General features: G+C 33.9%; 3 protein-coding genes across 6 annotated transcripts; 2 read left to right on the top strand and 1 right to left on the bottom strand.

Moving 5' to 3' along the window:
* The first annotated feature begins 1086 nt into the window (after window positions 1-1086).
* Window positions 1087-5281, top strand: LOC110631269 (NEP1-interacting protein-like 2). Of its 2 annotated transcripts, none has more exons than XM_043950310.1 (5): window positions 1087-1590; window positions 1824-2002; window positions 2091-2174; window positions 4640-4798; window positions 4930-5281. In XM_043950310.1, exons 1-5 carry the CDS (start codon window positions 1464-1466, stop codon window positions 5050-5052), a joined length of 672 nt encoding a protein of 223 aa, XP_043806245.1. In that variant the 5' UTR covers window positions 1087-1463; the 3' UTR covers window positions 5053-5281. The 2 variants fall into 2 exon arrangements, with proteins under 2 accessions (XP_043806245.1, XP_021634730.1); XM_021779038.2 differs by having other exon boundaries at window positions 1102-1590; window positions 4643-4798.
* A 1335-nt stretch (window positions 5282-6616) lies between these two features.
* LOC110631268 (ribulose-5-phosphate-3-epimerase, chloroplastic) lies at window positions 6617-12319 on the bottom strand. 3 transcript variants are annotated; one of them, XM_021779037.2, is made up of 10 exons: window positions 11948-12319; window positions 10022-10136; window positions 9621-9761; window positions 9424-9537; window positions 8909-9117; window positions 8052-8161; window positions 7864-7920; window positions 7283-7352; window positions 7088-7194; window positions 6617-6849 (listed from the first exon to the last, which is right to left on the bottom strand). In XM_021779037.2, exons 1-6 carry the CDS (start codon window positions 12052-12054, stop codon window positions 8155-8157), a joined length of 693 nt encoding a protein of 230 aa, XP_021634729.1. In that variant the 5' UTR covers window positions 12055-12319; the 3' UTR covers window positions 6617-6849; window positions 7088-7194; window positions 7283-7352; window positions 7864-7920; window positions 8052-8154. The 3 variants fall into 3 exon arrangements, with proteins under 3 accessions (XP_021634729.1, XP_021634727.1, XP_021634728.1); XM_021779035.2 differs by having other exon boundaries at window positions 7864-7926; window positions 9039-9117; XM_021779036.2 differs by having other exon boundaries at window positions 9039-9117.
* Window positions 12320-13273: 954 nt separating this feature from the next.
* LOC110599912 (galactoside 2-alpha-L-fucosyltransferase) lies at window positions 13274-15442 on the top strand. The gene is made up of 2 exons (XM_021736529.2): window positions 13274-13763; window positions 13905-15442. Exons 1-2 carry the CDS (start codon window positions 13517-13519, stop codon window positions 15365-15367), a joined length of 1710 nt encoding a protein of 569 aa, XP_021592221.1. The 5' UTR covers window positions 13274-13516; the 3' UTR covers window positions 15368-15442.
* The last annotated feature ends 251 nt before the right edge of the window (window positions 15443-15693 follow it).

Below are 15693 nucleotides of genomic sequence, written 5' to 3'. Positions count from 1 at the left end.
ACTCACTCCTTCGACTGTTGTAAATAGCCTTTGGAGAAGTGAAAGGACATCTGATAATATATAAGTTTAAGGTCTTTTATGATTAGGACATGTTTCTGTGGTCCGACTAGGCATTGGCAATCAGTCTGTTTACACGATCAGTCTATCATATATTCTGAGCTGTTACTTGCTACTATTGTTGTTGTGCTAATGTTCCCGTATTGGTGATTTATCACACACTTTACCTATTGGATAAATAGTAAGTTCATTAATAAAAGCTAAAAGAGAAAATTTTTTTGACTCTCATCTTTTTTCTTTTTTTTTTTTGTTTCAAAGATATTGATTCTTAAAGGAGTCATTAAGATGGCAAGGACAATACAAAATTCATTTGATAATTAGAAATGACTTCCTGCAAAGGTAGTCTGCAACTTGGTTAAGGTTCTGACACACCGAGAAGAAGAATATAGCCTAAAAATAATTAAAGAAATCCAAGACATCAACTGTGATATTTTAGATATCCAAATGTGCTGGTTCTCCCTTACAAGTTTCAATCGTGACTAACAATCTCCCTCGATAATAATCCCGGACAAATTTCTATTTTTTACAAGAATAAGAGTCTCTCAACAAATAATGCTTTCTAACTGTAAGGAGTATGTAAAAAAACTCCACAATCGACAACACCAATCGAGAATGTTGCTAGTTCTCCCTTACAAACTTCAATAGTGACTAACAATCTCTCTCAATAATAATCTCGCACAAATCTCTATTTTTTATAAGAATGAGAGTCTCTCGACAAATAATACTTTCTAAGTGTAAGGAGTATGTAAAAGAACTCCATAATCGACAACACCAATCGAAAATGTCGACAACACCAGTCGAGAATGCTATATGCACTTCATCGTCAGACATCACCATAAGAATGCTGCCATTTTAATATGGGCGAACGAGATCAATATACTTTCTTATATTGTTTTAGCAATGAAAGGATGCCACGGTACAACAAATTTTGCATTAAAAAGATGTCCCAATATCAGTAATACTACACTGTGCTTGCAAGTCATGCCCACTTCAGATGGATCCCCAAGTTAATCACAATGATAGCCATCTTAGGGAAGTTTTGTTTTTTCTTTAACAAAAAAAATAAAAAACTGAAAAAATTCGCTGCCTGTACCAACGTCCTCCACATGGCAGCCAGAACCGGAAGCGTAGCGTCGGGAGATTGGGTGAAATGTCGAAACAGGAAAAAGGGGGAAAGATGATTCCTTCCTCTGCCTCCTTTGTTAGTATCTCAAAAATCTATCTTCACCCTCCAATTTTCTCCTTATTTTTAATCATATCGAGTAATCCCGCTGCCCAACCTCCATCCCCTTTTTTCCCCAAACTTTGAGGTCCTCTGTTTTGCGTTTGAATTACTGAAAATTTTCCCTCTTCATGGATGTTGTGCCTCACTACACCGTTACCCAATTTTAATCCGTGTGGTGTTCATGCGCATCTGTGTTGGTCCGATCATGGAAAGAATAGTGGAAACTGAAGGGAATCGGGTTCTCTATTCCGTTCCCAGATTGGTCGCTGCCGCTATCTCTGGGGCTCTCACGGGGCTTTTTGCTCTGGGTATATTTCTCCCTTTGTTACAGCAGCTGTGTCTTAAATTTTCAATTCCAAGCTTTGAACTTGAAGGCTAGAATTGTTTTCTTAGATATTTAGGTGTTTTTTTTTTTTTTTGATAGCTTAAAGAAATAGATAAATTTGAAAGGTGCCCGCTACCCTAGTATGTGTTGGATTTGTTAGCTGTTTTCTTTAGTAGTAGATTGCAGCTGTATAATATTTTTGTATTCGTGTTGTAGTTGGAGCTTTAACAGGAGCTATTACTGGTGCTTTTGCTGGCGGGGCTTCTGGTTGTGGTTTTCTTCGTGGGGCTGGAATAGGAGCCATTGCAGGTGCTGTGCTTTCTGTTGAGGTTTTGGAGGCTTCTCGCGCTTACTGGGGTTTTGAACAATCTGGTTCACGGGGCTCTTCATCTATGGTTTGTCTAATTGTATTATGCTTCTGTTGGAGGGAAATATGCGGAGCCCTTTTTAAATATTTACTAATAGTCCGTGCTTTTAGTCCAGGCAGATTTCATAGAAGAGCTTCTTCGTGGGAGGTTCATAGATGAACAATTTTCACCAGCAATGCTAACTGCTTATTATTGGCAGGTAGTTGTTTTATTTTATACTACTGATTGGATAAGAGCCCCTTTTTTGGCTTCTTAGTGGCATCTGTTTATTTTTCCGATGCCAGAAGTTTTACAGTTTTACTGGTTTTTCATTAATGTATTGTATATATGGAATGAAAGCCTCCTTCATTTCACTGTAATATGCACAAAATAGTTATGAACAATATTTTTAGAATCTTACCATTCAAATCTATTTTCCAACAACGGACAAATTGATTGGAAGCTACGGAGTGAATCTTAAATGTACCGGAATTTTACTATTCATGATTCGAATCAACCTATTCCTGATTCAATTCTAGATCCTAGTGATTCAAATACATAAGTTACATGTAAATAAAAAAAAAATTGATAATGAATGGGGTGAATTAATATGAATTGACCGAATTCTCATCCGGTCCAATTAATTATTTATAGAGTTTGTTAGCCCTTAGATTTTCAAAATTTAAGGTCTTGTTAACCTTTCCCTAGATATTTTTCTTTCACCAATCATTCTTTTCCATCTCCCTCTTCTTGTCTTTTTCTTTTTTTTTAGTTAATTTACTTATAGTTGTCAAGTTTTGACAGTTTATATTTATAATATTCTAATTTGCTAATTTTTTAACTATTTAATTGTTTGATCAAATTTAAATGAGAGTTTCAGTACATGTACAATGATAACTGTTGTCTATAATTTCAAAGTTCATAATTTGATAAAAAACTATATAACATAATGCATACATATTATTCTATTATGAAGAATATTTTTAATTAAATAAATGATAATTCTATATTTATCAAAATATGTCATTATGATATATTTTAACTTATTTTTAGAACATATATTATTTTTAGTTGATTTTTGGAAGTCTTAGCGAATTTTACGATTCGATTCTTGATTCTCAATTCCTGAAATGAAAATTTTGATTTTCTATTCAAATTTCGATTTTCTATTCAAATCTCGATTTTCTATTCAAATCTCGATTTGACGACTATGGTTGTGAAATTTCCAAAATTGCACTTCCATTCAAGATACTTCTCTGCAATTAGGCTTTTGGATGTCCACCTTTTGTTCTTTTATCTCTTTCGAATACCACGGACCTTTTCAAATTATCTATGATTCCGGTGTTAGGTTAAGATAGTTGCAGGAAATATTTATGATTTATGATTTGAGCTTCTGTGAGCAAAAAGTGCATTCTTTGTATTTATGTTAATAAAAATTAGGACAAATTATAAAACAGTAAGCTTAGTTTTTGCAACTATGACACTTAGCCTATGTTTGGATTGAGGTAAAATAAGGGGGGAAGGAAAATTGGAGAGGGAAATACTTATTTTCCACCCATCACTTGTTTGGATAGAAGGAAAATAAGAAAGAGAGGAAAATAAGTTGACAAAGTGAATTGTGGGACCCATAGACAATTTTCTCTCCAAATTGGAGAGGAAGTGAATAGTAAATAATTGAAATTACATTTTTATTCTTGTAGTAATTTATTTTAATTGTCAAAATAAAGGGCAAAATAGATATTTTACTATTTAAAAAAATAACTTCCCCACTTTATTTTCCTTCTTGTCATCCAAACAAAAGATGGAAAATAACTTTTTTTTTTAAATTTTCCCTCCTTATTTTCCTCTCTTTATTTTCTTTCCCCCCTAAAAAACTTTCCAAACGTAGTGTTAGGAGCTTGTGGTTCAATTTTCAAAAAAGGTACCTTAAGCTTTACTCTATTGGCATTTTAATAACAAATGCTCCAACTCCTTTAATTTGCTAGTCTACCAATGCGTGTCATAAAATTTGTACATATATATATATATATATATATATATATATATATATATATATATATATATATATATAGTCATAGGTCCCACAACTAATATGAAAATTTAAAAAAACAAGTTAAGTTAGCATTTTTTTAATGAATATGGAAATTTCATTTTATTTATTGAACACCATCATGTTAGCAAAATTAATGGTGTTAGAGCATTTTCCCTTAAATGCTACGGAGTAAAGTTTGAGGTATCATTTTGTCAAAAATGAAACCACAACCCGAGTGTCGAAGTGTGAACTCATGATGTGTATGTGCTAGAATAGGAGGATTAAATATTTAGGCATTCCTAACTGTTGATTCTGCTAATGAGGAATTCAAGATCTAGGCAACTTATATGTTCTTTCCTCGCCTCTATCAAACTTTTGAATGAGAATATTTTAGTGAATGTGTTATTCTGTAAATTGAGGTTGTTATGCTTGCCATCTAGGGTGGCTTATTGCGGTAGGATTTAGTTCTCATCTTGTGCATTATCTGACAAACTAGTATTATCTTTGTGGAAATCTTCTGTTAAAAATCTTTTGATACACGTCTTGGTGGAAGACTAAACAATATATCTATATCTTTTGTTTTTCTAGAACTGAATGACAACTAGTTGCAGCTTATTTTTTATATTCAAGTCATTAATGTTATTTTGGATTAGCAGGTAAACGTTTCTAATACAAGTTATGATGAGATCCATTATGATGATAGTGAAGTTGTATCCAGAGGATTGTCAGGGGATTCATTGAAGAAATTGCCATGTTACACCTTGGATGAAACCAAGGCAAAACAGACCATCTGCTGTACAATATGCTTGCAGGTTTTCTCTCCTCACCTCTCCTTCTTCCTTTTGCTTTTAGATGGTTCAAATGTGGACCTTTATATTTTTTTCTTTGTAGATTTTATGGTTGATCAACCTATCGATGATAATGAAAACATTTTTTTTGTTAGGATATGAGAATAGGGGAAATGGCAAGGAGATTACCCCATTGCCACCATACGTTCCACTTAACCTGTGTGGACAAGTGGCTTATGCAACATGTATCATGCCCCATATGCAGGCAGGATGTGTAGACTGTTGAGATCAAACTGTTATACATGTATATATTTGCTATGTAATATAGTGTTTGTGATTAAGCTGTTTGGTGGTACTTGTGCACTTCATTTATGTAATTCTGTTGTTTAGCATAATGTTTCCAAAGCAATTGTCAAAATATAATTGCTGACAGGACGGATTGATATTTTCACTGTAGGTCGTCTATAAGATAATTAGGATAATTTGTAATATACTTTGCTTATTGTCTTTTTATCTTATTTATCGGTGAATCGATCTGGAGTAAAGTAATGCAGTTTGGTACTGAAATATATGGAGAAAACTTGTACAATATGCTGGTTGATTGCACTTGACAAGTCCAGTGATTCTGTCAGACAGAAATTTTGCTGAAGCCTGAAGGTAATGTCATGGATGTACTCTGGTGTACATTCTGTACTTTTCCTAATGCTCTGTGTACAGGTGTGTTTCTATCTATAGCATCCTTGCCTTTTGATTATGATAATGTCCCAGGTATAAGTGTGTTGATCCCCATCCTCAGGATCACTATTGTGTTTGGTCGACTCAAATCAACCTTGCAAGTCAGATGGAAGGTAAGTTCATGATCCATGAAGAAAGTATTTGGGAGCATAGTTTTAGAGATTTTGAGTTCCAATGTTCCTTGCAAGTTTTATTGTATCCTCTGTGTATTTAACCAGTTGTTTTAGCAGTAGTAACCTCTTGTTTTGTTGCTGTTTGCTTGAATACCAAAGTAAAATGGCACGTCTAAAAAGAAAAAGGGAAAAAAGGGTCAACTGCTAGATGCATTGCTAATTTCACTAATCGGTATTTTTCTAGATACGCTAGAAAACCTAAAGAGAGGAATTGGCGCATGGGTTAAATTCCTGGGTTCTTAACTAATTGTTTCAATTGTGGGAATCAGCAATAATGACGACGTGCTTCACCTCCCTGAAAAACGGTGCTGTTTCAGTCTTATTTTATAGGTACTTGGATATTTGAGCGAATACCTTCACAATATAAGAGAAGCTAATGAGGTGGCCAGTCCTTGAGGAAGAGAAAAGATTGCGGAACTTGATTGGTGCGCTGGAGCATAGGTTGCCTAAAGTTTTTGCATGATGGGATCAAATGACACTCCTTTCCTCTATTCATGAACCCCAAATTTTTGTTGATATTAAAGTTAACCTTTTCTAGATCGTATTAAGGATGGATATCTAAACTCTGTTTCTCATCTTGCCTCAGCCTCAAGCAGAAGAAAAGAGATTTCCGGTATTTTCCGCAGTTCTCAGCATCGTGAAACCACTGCCTAGCTTCACGACTTCATCCTGCAGAACGTCCAGTTTGCAGTGAGATTATGCATTTCGCATTAACGTGGTTTAAATCATTCTCCCACCTGCGTCCTGCTCAATGTGGCCACGATAGTAAGAAGCTTAGCATGAATTTTATCAACACATGCTGCAGAAGGCTCTAATTGCACAAGCATGATCGAATGTTTACAAAGATGCTTAGTGTAGGTTCTGATAGTATCAACCATATTTTGCTTATTTATTTAAAGAGACGAGGGGGCAAAAAAAAAGAAAGAAACAAGGATTAGAAAGATTCTGATTGAATATACTAATGGAACTATTGATCGTTACAAAGAGCTTCAAGTGAGCTCGAATTATTGAATCCCTATAAAGCATATGTGGTAGCACACATCACATACCCAGCGGGTACTCTTTCCACAGAAATTAATTCCTTAGTTCATCTGTAACCCCAGAGAAATCAACCAAACAAGTGATCATGAAGGTAGCGATAAGCTGCTTATCTACCATTTGAATAACCTACAAAAATGAAATCACCAGCCCAGTTTAGTATCAAGAATAAGCAGCACTTAAGCAGCTACAAAACTATATTTTAAAAGAAACACAGAGGATGATATTTGAAGAACTTTTTGTTTATTCATGTTCCTATTTATCAATGTACACACAAATTCATTGAAGAAATTTAAGATGCTCAAACTTAAGAGAAAAATATAAAATTCAAATTGAGGAACTCTGGCTAAGTGACGACATGACATACATAAGAATGAAGAATACAGGTCACACTTTTAATCAAATGAGATCCTCTGGTGATAAATCACGCTGGTACTGCTACTGGCCTTTTGCTGGTTTTGATTCCTTTTATAGCTGTAAAAAAATTCAACATTACAGATATTGGTTAAAGTACATTAGCTAATGCACATAAAACATACACAAAAATTGTCTCCCCACATACCTTCAGCATAATCTTTCGCTCCAAATACAGCAGAACCTGCAACTATAGCATTAGCCCCAGCCTCAATAACCTGCCAACAAAAAAATCAACCAGATTTTATCAATCACAGCAGGAGTTCTCATAACTCATTTACTTCCATTTGTGCCAACAGATTTTCCAGTTGAACAGGTCATCGAGTCCCCAGTCCCCAACCCTATTTCTTTTTCTAATTTGAATGATGTAAACCAAAATATTATATGAAATATCATTCAAAGTAGTCGTCTTAAATGGCAATAAACTATAACATACAAGTAGTTTTAAATGTTGAAAGATAAGTAGAGTTTGCATGGATTACTTTGGAGCTTTATTTACGTCATCTTGGTAGGAACAATATTTGAAAGTTCATCAACAAAAAGATCATTACTCTATATCTTTGGGTTTTAAAATGTAAATTAAAATACAAATTAATTGCCTAATAAAAGGGGAAAAAAAGACGAGAAAAGCATTATCCAAACACGAAATGACATCAACAGTAAAATAAATAAGCATGTTTCAAACAGGAACACTAGTCTTCTGAAAAAGCAAGGAAACACAATAGGCACCTTATATGCATTCTTGGGACCAACTCCACCATCTACTTCAATCCATGGATTTACTCCCTGTGCATGTAAGCATAACGTACTATTTTTCAGTCCCCAAGCAAAGAATAGTAAATAGGAACTTAAAAACATCTTTTAACTAAAGATGTGTAAATACTTGCATAAAAATATATATATCTATACATGTATACCTTCTCTGCACATATTCTTCTCAAATCGGAGATTTTCTTTACTTGACTCTCAATAAAGCTTTGCCCACCAAAACCAGGGTTCACAGACATAATCAAGACTAGATCAACCACTGTCACAAAACCCAAAAATTTATTCTGTCAAATTGTATTTCACCTGATCAGGTGAGTAGTATGCATAAGGTATTGTACTGACTTCAGGGCTGTATTTGAATGAATTTATTATTTCTAGTAAGAAATAGGTTCTATAAATGAAAATTTAGGCATTTATATGGCTAAAACCAGCTTGAATGGAATAGAATTTATATGGCTAAAACCAGCTTGAATGGAAATTTAGGCAAAGTCAACTATGGAATAAGTAGGTGAAATATAATCCCCTTGTAGTCTCTATTTCAATGATTTCGATCATCATCTAACCCATGTGAGCCCGCAGATGTAAAATAAAACACCCTTGCCCCTTCTCAGTCTGTAACATGGACTTCTTCAACAATATTGGCATTCGGAGCATTACTAAGGTGGTAATGGTATATCAATTTACTAAGGAAGTCCAGGACTCAAATAACAACAGTAAAAGAATGATGAAAGACACTCATAACGCATGCAAATTAGGAGAGAGAGTCAGAGAGATCTGCCTCTTAAACAACAAGAACTATACCATACTTCTATAAAAGATGTTAACTATGTGACTGTTAATTGTATATACTAGTTCTCCTATCCCAACGGTTAAACATTTATGCCATAGTTCATCTGGGCAACTAGAGGTTATCATGGAAGCCTTTTTTTTTTTAACTTAATTTTGTCATTTCCTTTTCTTTTTAATGCTCAAACACAAGAGGGCCAGACATGCATCCATAACTAACCTCCAGTTCAGCAAGCAGCCCGAGGAGCCTTGACAATCATCAGTCATCATGTAGAAAATTATCAAAGGTAACAGAAAGAAATGAAAAAGGATAAAAGTAAATTTAGGAGAAAGCCGAAATAGAAACTTGCCATCAAGTACATAGTCTATAGCAGTCAGTGGGGTAGCAGGGTTCAAGACAACTCCAGCTTTAGCTCCAAGACTTTTTATCTAATTTGTAAGAGAATGTCAAAGGATATAGTGTAAATGAGGAAAGCAATTTGCAATTATGAAATCATCTAAGCATGTTTAACAACACAATAATAGAGGTACACAAAGAAGTTAACAATTTCATTATCTGTACAATAAGAATAAAATATTAAACAATCACAGAAGCAGTTTCTAATTAGGGTAACATGGTCGTAGAAGCAATTTCTAGAAAGGGTAACATGGTCTTGATTACTGATTTATTATGCACGATACAAAATGTTAATAGCTTAGCATACATAAACTAATTGAACTAGATGAAAATCCAACCTGATTTACTGTGCGATGCAAATGGATGGTGGAGGATTGCTCACAGTGAACACTGACTATATCAGCTCCAGCCTTGATAAAATCTGGCACTCTTTGTTCAGGTTCCACAATCATCTGCAGAGCTTAATCTAATGTTAGAAAAGTACATGAGATTAACTTGCTGCAGCTCATACAAGTATTATGCAAATGGAAAGTACCAGATGAACATCCAAAGGAAGATCTGTCACTGGCCGTAAAGCATCAACCACAAGAGGTCCAATGGTGATGTTTGGAACAAAACGACCATCCATTACATCAACATGGATCCAATCACAACCTCCCAACTCTACTGCTTTCACCTATAAAAAGAAAGAAAGAAAACTTAACAAATAATAAATAAATAGAAGTACCATGGAGACCACAGAGAACATCCAACAGTACAGAAATGGAAAAAAACATAAACTACAAGGACGCACTCACATAATAAGACAGAGCATATATATTATAGAATAGGCACTCCAACAATATAAGCACTTGTTATCTAGAGCAATAAAACAGAACATTTACAACACTAATAGTCTAATACATTGCGAATGTAGCAAAAAATAAGAGTTTTTACCTGCTCTCCAAGCTTTGAAAAGTTAGCAGAGAGGATGGACGGGGAAACAATGATATCACTTTTTAAGAACTTATCAACCCGAGCTGTTGCCTTCACTACAGTATGAATTTTTCTCCTGTTTTACCACCAAAAAAATGCAGCGTAAGTTATCAGGAATGAAACCGCATAATATCTAGAACTATTTAAATCAAATTTTGATGAAGATTACAATGTGGAGAAAAAGTTCCAACACAATCATGTGTGTATATATGCTTAGAAAACATGAATCAAACACTAACATGTACTTCCTTAGGAAAATGATGTCATATGATTTTGAGGATATGTAATAAACTTGTGAACCAAAAAAAAAAGGTCAAAGATGCATGAGATTTTTGTCATCATCAACCAGAAGAATACACTTTGGCCAACACTAATTCCCATACTATGGAATTAAAGTTGTCAGAGCATTCTAATATAGGTCTGGGACAACATCATTTAAATATCAAGTGGCATATGGTGATATATGAGTCATGAAGATCAAAGAAGTTGGTAAAAAGTCAAGATGTGCTAGTAGCTTGTATATGAAACACTGGATCTTATCAAGTAATGTCAAACAGAGGGTTGATCTGGTTTCACAACTAAAAAGGCCAATTGCTGATGCAATCTTTGACGATCAGAGTCTGAGATCTAATGCTAAGATCAATGGTCACTCAGTGTTTAGACTTTCAGTACAGAATGTTAATTGAGCTTCCGTTTTACACAGTCTGCTTCCCGATAGGAGAAAGGATTATGATTACATAAATGCATTTACATAGTGTTTGGTTCAATTCTATCTTACAAAACTATGTGGATTTCAATTGAATTCCAAATAGAATTTATTTGAAATGAATTCCATTGTTTGGCATGACACAACTTAAAATGCAGAATTCAATTGAATTGCACATGATTCATCTTTTCATTTCCTAAACTACCCTTAAGTTTTACTCTATCAAAAAATTTTATATTTAATAAATTTATAACTAATAAAAATGTAAACCCATTAAAAATGTATTAATAAATTTTTAATAAATTTTCATGACTTGGAGGTTTACATAATAAAATAAACAGCCTTATTAGTAAGAGAAAATAAACTTAAATATTATAAATTTAGAAAAATAAAGAAAATATATTATATATTATCTATATATAATAATAATAATAATAATAATAGATAAATAGAAAACTAGTTTTATAGTTATCATTTTTATGATCAATAAAGTACAAGGGATAAATTATTGAGAGAAAATTATTTGGGAAGGGCATTTTAGTCTAAAAGATATTGTTGTGTAAGTTTTGTGGAATTCATTTCAAATTCCATCAAATTTGATAGAAATTAGTTTTAGTTATAACCAATTCCATAGAATTGAATTCCTAGAATTGAATTCTAATTTTTATTCAAACCAAACGTATAAAACATGAAATTCAATTGAATTCCATGAAAAATTTAGGAATTGGAATTGAACCAAACACAGCCTTAATAATGTTTTACAACTAAATCTCAAAAATATACATGGGTTATATCGCAAGCAGTGATCAAATTTCTAATCTGATATTCAGCTAGGCATAATCACAAACACGCAGGGTGCGAATCTCAACCTAGCAGCATATTTCAATTCAAAACCCAGTTACACATTTACATTCAAACTATGCTTATTACTGACTCATACATCAAAAGCAAAAATTCATCTCGGTTATCACAATTTACATCCACAGCACACAAACAGAACCAAAATATTTTCAAAGAATATTAAGAATGACTTCACACGATTCGAGGAAATTGCCCATGGAAATAATAGCATTTCTGAAATGGATTTTCCCAACACATTAATGCTCCTTTCAATCATCCAAACAAGAATAAATCCCCAAACCCAATAAAGTTCATTGGAAAATAAGTTGGAAAAACAATACCTTGTAAGAGTGAATGGACTGGGTTGATAGAGGTGGGTCTTTTGGAGTCTAAGACCTCCTCCAAAGCCATTGATCTGAGTTGACGAACACAAAGAAGCCGTTGTCATCCTCTCTTTCTCTCTCTTTCACTCAAAAGGCAGGCTCCTAGTCCTATTTACGGTTAGGCAGTGAAACAAAATTCGGTCTGTCAATGGTTTCTTCGTTGCTTTGCCACCGACACTTCAGAGATGAGTCTGAGGTCAAGACTCGAAATATCAGAGAAATTCAGGAGAAGAAATGTGTTGATGACACGTGCCTCTTGGGTTTTCGAGGCGCTTTTGCTTATCTGCAATGGTTGGCGCTCTACGTTTCTGACGTGTATGTTTCCTTAACCAATTTATTGAGAAATTCATCTAATAGAAACATGTATTTTAAAAAAAAAATAACTATTTAACAGGAAATTCACCTAACATTGGAGAACATATACCTAAAATAAAGTCAATAAGATACGAGCATATAGGTGAATTTTATAAATTCATTATTTAATACTGATTTTAAAAAAATAAAAAAAAACATTCCATTTTTTTTATCAAAACATAAACAGAAAATAGAAGATGAGAAATGAAAAAAAAAATTCTCAGTTTATTTTATTTCTTCCCTCTTCATTTTATTTAAACACATAATTAAATAGTTTTAGCCGTATTTGATTTAAATTAAAAAAATTGATTAAATTAAATTAATTTAAAATTTTAGTTTAATTTTTTATTCAATTCAGTTATATTCGATTTTTAATTTTAAAAATTTTAATTATTTCAATTCAATTCGATTTTAATTAAAAAAAATAAAAAATTAAAAAAATCAAATTTATCAGTGATAATAATATATTATTTTTAATAATATAAAAAATTAAATTATATTAAAATTAAAATATTTTAATTATGTTATTTTTAATAATATAAAAAAATTAAATTATATTAAAATTAAAATATTTTAATTAAATTTTAAAATATTAAAAATAAAATAAAAAATAAAAAATTTATTAAAAATTAATACCAATCAAATCAAATAAATTAAATTGAATCAAATCGATTTGATTTAATTTGATTTTTAATCAAAATCAAATTAAAAAATCAATTTAATTCAATTTTTATAAATATTAAAATTTTAATTTTCAATTTATTCGATTGGGTTGCATACGCTCCCTAGGGTAAACCTTTCTTCCATTGTAGATCTAAATTTCTTTGATTACCTCTAACTTCTCCCCTCAATTTTCCTTCTCAAATTTAATATATTTTCCTTAAAACATTTAATTTGTGCCCTTTAAAGATTTTTTTTTTTCAAAAATTAACAATCATTAATTTTGAAGTTGGGCTGTAGCTCGGCTTAACTGAAAATGCCCATTGTTAGGCTCTGCAGCAACTCTAACTCTACCGACATCAGATATCAAATCCTCTCTTCTCCAGTCTCCACTCTACTTCATTTTCTCTGCTCTTAACTGTCCCTTCCTGCAAGACAAAACCCACCATTACCAAACGACCGATTTGATCCTGAAGAGACCTGACCGGTATACCGGATGAATAATTATCAAGCATGAAGCGGTTCAAGAGAAATCCGGAAAATGATCCGGGAAACCGCTCGGATCCTGATGGGCAGACCTCTGTGGAAGAGACGGAAAGGAAATGTGGAGTTAACCCAATGAGAATGATGGGTGGTTTAGTGGTCCTTTTAATGGCTATTTCAGTTGTGTTTTCTGCATCTGTAGTTCTTAGGGACCCACCATCTGATAATGCTCTGGAATCTTTACTGCCAAAAGCCATTGAAGCTGAAGAACAAAAAGGTACTTGCTTTTGAAGCTCACTTTGATCTTGTGCTAATTTTTATTGGATGTAGACTCTTTCAGTTTTTTTTCCTTTTTTTTTTTTTTTTTTTTTCTCTTCTTGGGTTTACTATGTTTGATTTGATCCCTTATTTTACCAAGGCCTAGGTTCAGAAAGGTTCTCGAAGCTTGCCGGGGTTCATCAAGACAAGTTGCTAGGTGGTCTGCTTTCTGCTAGATTCAGTGAAGGAACCTGTCTCAGCAGGTATCAATCAGTCGCTTTTCGCAAGAAAATGCCACATAAACCTTCTTCTTACCTCATTTCTAGGTTGCGACGTTATGAAATTCTCCATGAAAAATGTGGACCACATGCAGAATCCTACAACAAAACGCTTGAACAGCTGAAGTTTGGACGTCAGCCTGAATCCTCTGATTGTAGTTATGTGGTATGGATCTCGTTTAGTGGACTAGGGAATAGGATACTGACATTAGCTTCAGCATTTCTCTATGCTCTTCTCACAAACAGAGTCCTACTTGTGGATCCTGGAGTTGACATGGTTGATCTCTTTTGCGAACCATTCCCAGAGGTTTCATGGTTTCTTCCTTTGGATTTCCCCCTGAAGGGTCAATTCAACAGCTTTAATCAGAACTCTCCCAGCTGTTACGGAAGAATGCTTAAGGACAACGTTTCTGCAAATTTACATGGACTGAAGCCACCAAGTCATGTGTATCTTCATCTGGTCCATGATTATGATGACCAAGATAAACTTTTCTTCTGCGACGAAAATCAAGATTTTCTTCAGAAAATACCTTGGTTGATAATGAAAACAGATGACTACTTCATTCCATCTCTATTCTTGATGCCATCTTTTGAGCAAGAATTGAAAAATCTATTCCCAAATAAGGAAACAGTTTTCCACTTCTTGGGCCAATATCTTTTTCATCCCACAAATTCAGTATGGGGACTTATTACCAGATACTATCAAGCTTATTTAGCCAAAGCAAATGAAAAAATAGGGATCCAGATCAGAATCTTTGATTCTGGCTCTGGTCCTTTCCAATATGTGTTGGATCAGATCCTAGCTTGTGCTGTAAAGGAGAATCTGCTGCCTGAAATCAGCAGGCAGGATTCCATCACCAGTCCATCAGGAACCAAGTCTAAAGCTGTTCTGGTGACATCTTTAACTTCCTGGTACTCTCAGCAGATGAGAAGCATGTACTGGGAACATCCATCCACGACAGGCGAATTAGTTGGTATTTACCAGCCAAGTCATGAAGAGTATCAGCAAACAGAAAAGCAGATTCACAACAGAAAGGCATTGGCAGAAATGTTTTTACTGAGCTTTACCGATGTGCTGATCACAAGCTCGTGGTCCACCTTTGGGTATGTGGCTCAAGGTCTTGGAGGGTTGAAGCCATGGATACTCTACAAACCTGAGAATCAATCAGCCCCTGATCCACCTTGTGGTCGAGCCATGTCGATGGAGCCTTGTTTCCATTCACCTCCATTTTATGACTGCAAGGTTCGGAGAGGGGTTGACACTGGTGCACTGGTGCCTCATGTGCGGCACTGTGAGGACATGAGCTGGGGTCTCAAGCTTGTTAATGTTACCGATGAGATGTAGTCAGTTGTCTATTTTTGTAATCATACTTATCCATGTTTTTAAGTTGTAAATCAAAATCTGCGATTCATTCTCGTACATCTAAATTCTTTTGATCATAATTCTCGTGGTTCTAGAAATGAAAGCGGCACCGTTAGTTGGAATAATTTTTTAGAGCATTGTATCAGTTAAATTTTGTATGGATTGCTGACAGTTTTATGCGTATCCTTTTTTAAGTTCTTTTTTCTGATTAAACTTTTTTTTAATACTGTCGGACTTTGAACTGGCAGCAGATTGATCAAAATCACTTGACACTAAATTGAATCAAAATTATTTTAACCCAACTAAAC

This window comes from Manihot esculenta, chromosome 14 (genome assembly GCF_001659605.2).
Source record: "Manihot esculenta cultivar AM560-2 chromosome 14, M.esculenta_v8, whole genome shotgun sequence".
NCBI classification, from domain to species: domain Eukaryota; kingdom Viridiplantae; phylum Streptophyta; class Magnoliopsida; order Malpighiales; family Euphorbiaceae; genus Manihot; species Manihot esculenta.
The sequence above is the reverse complement of the archived record's forward strand: the minus strand, read 5'-3'. Positions and strand labels throughout refer to the sequence as shown.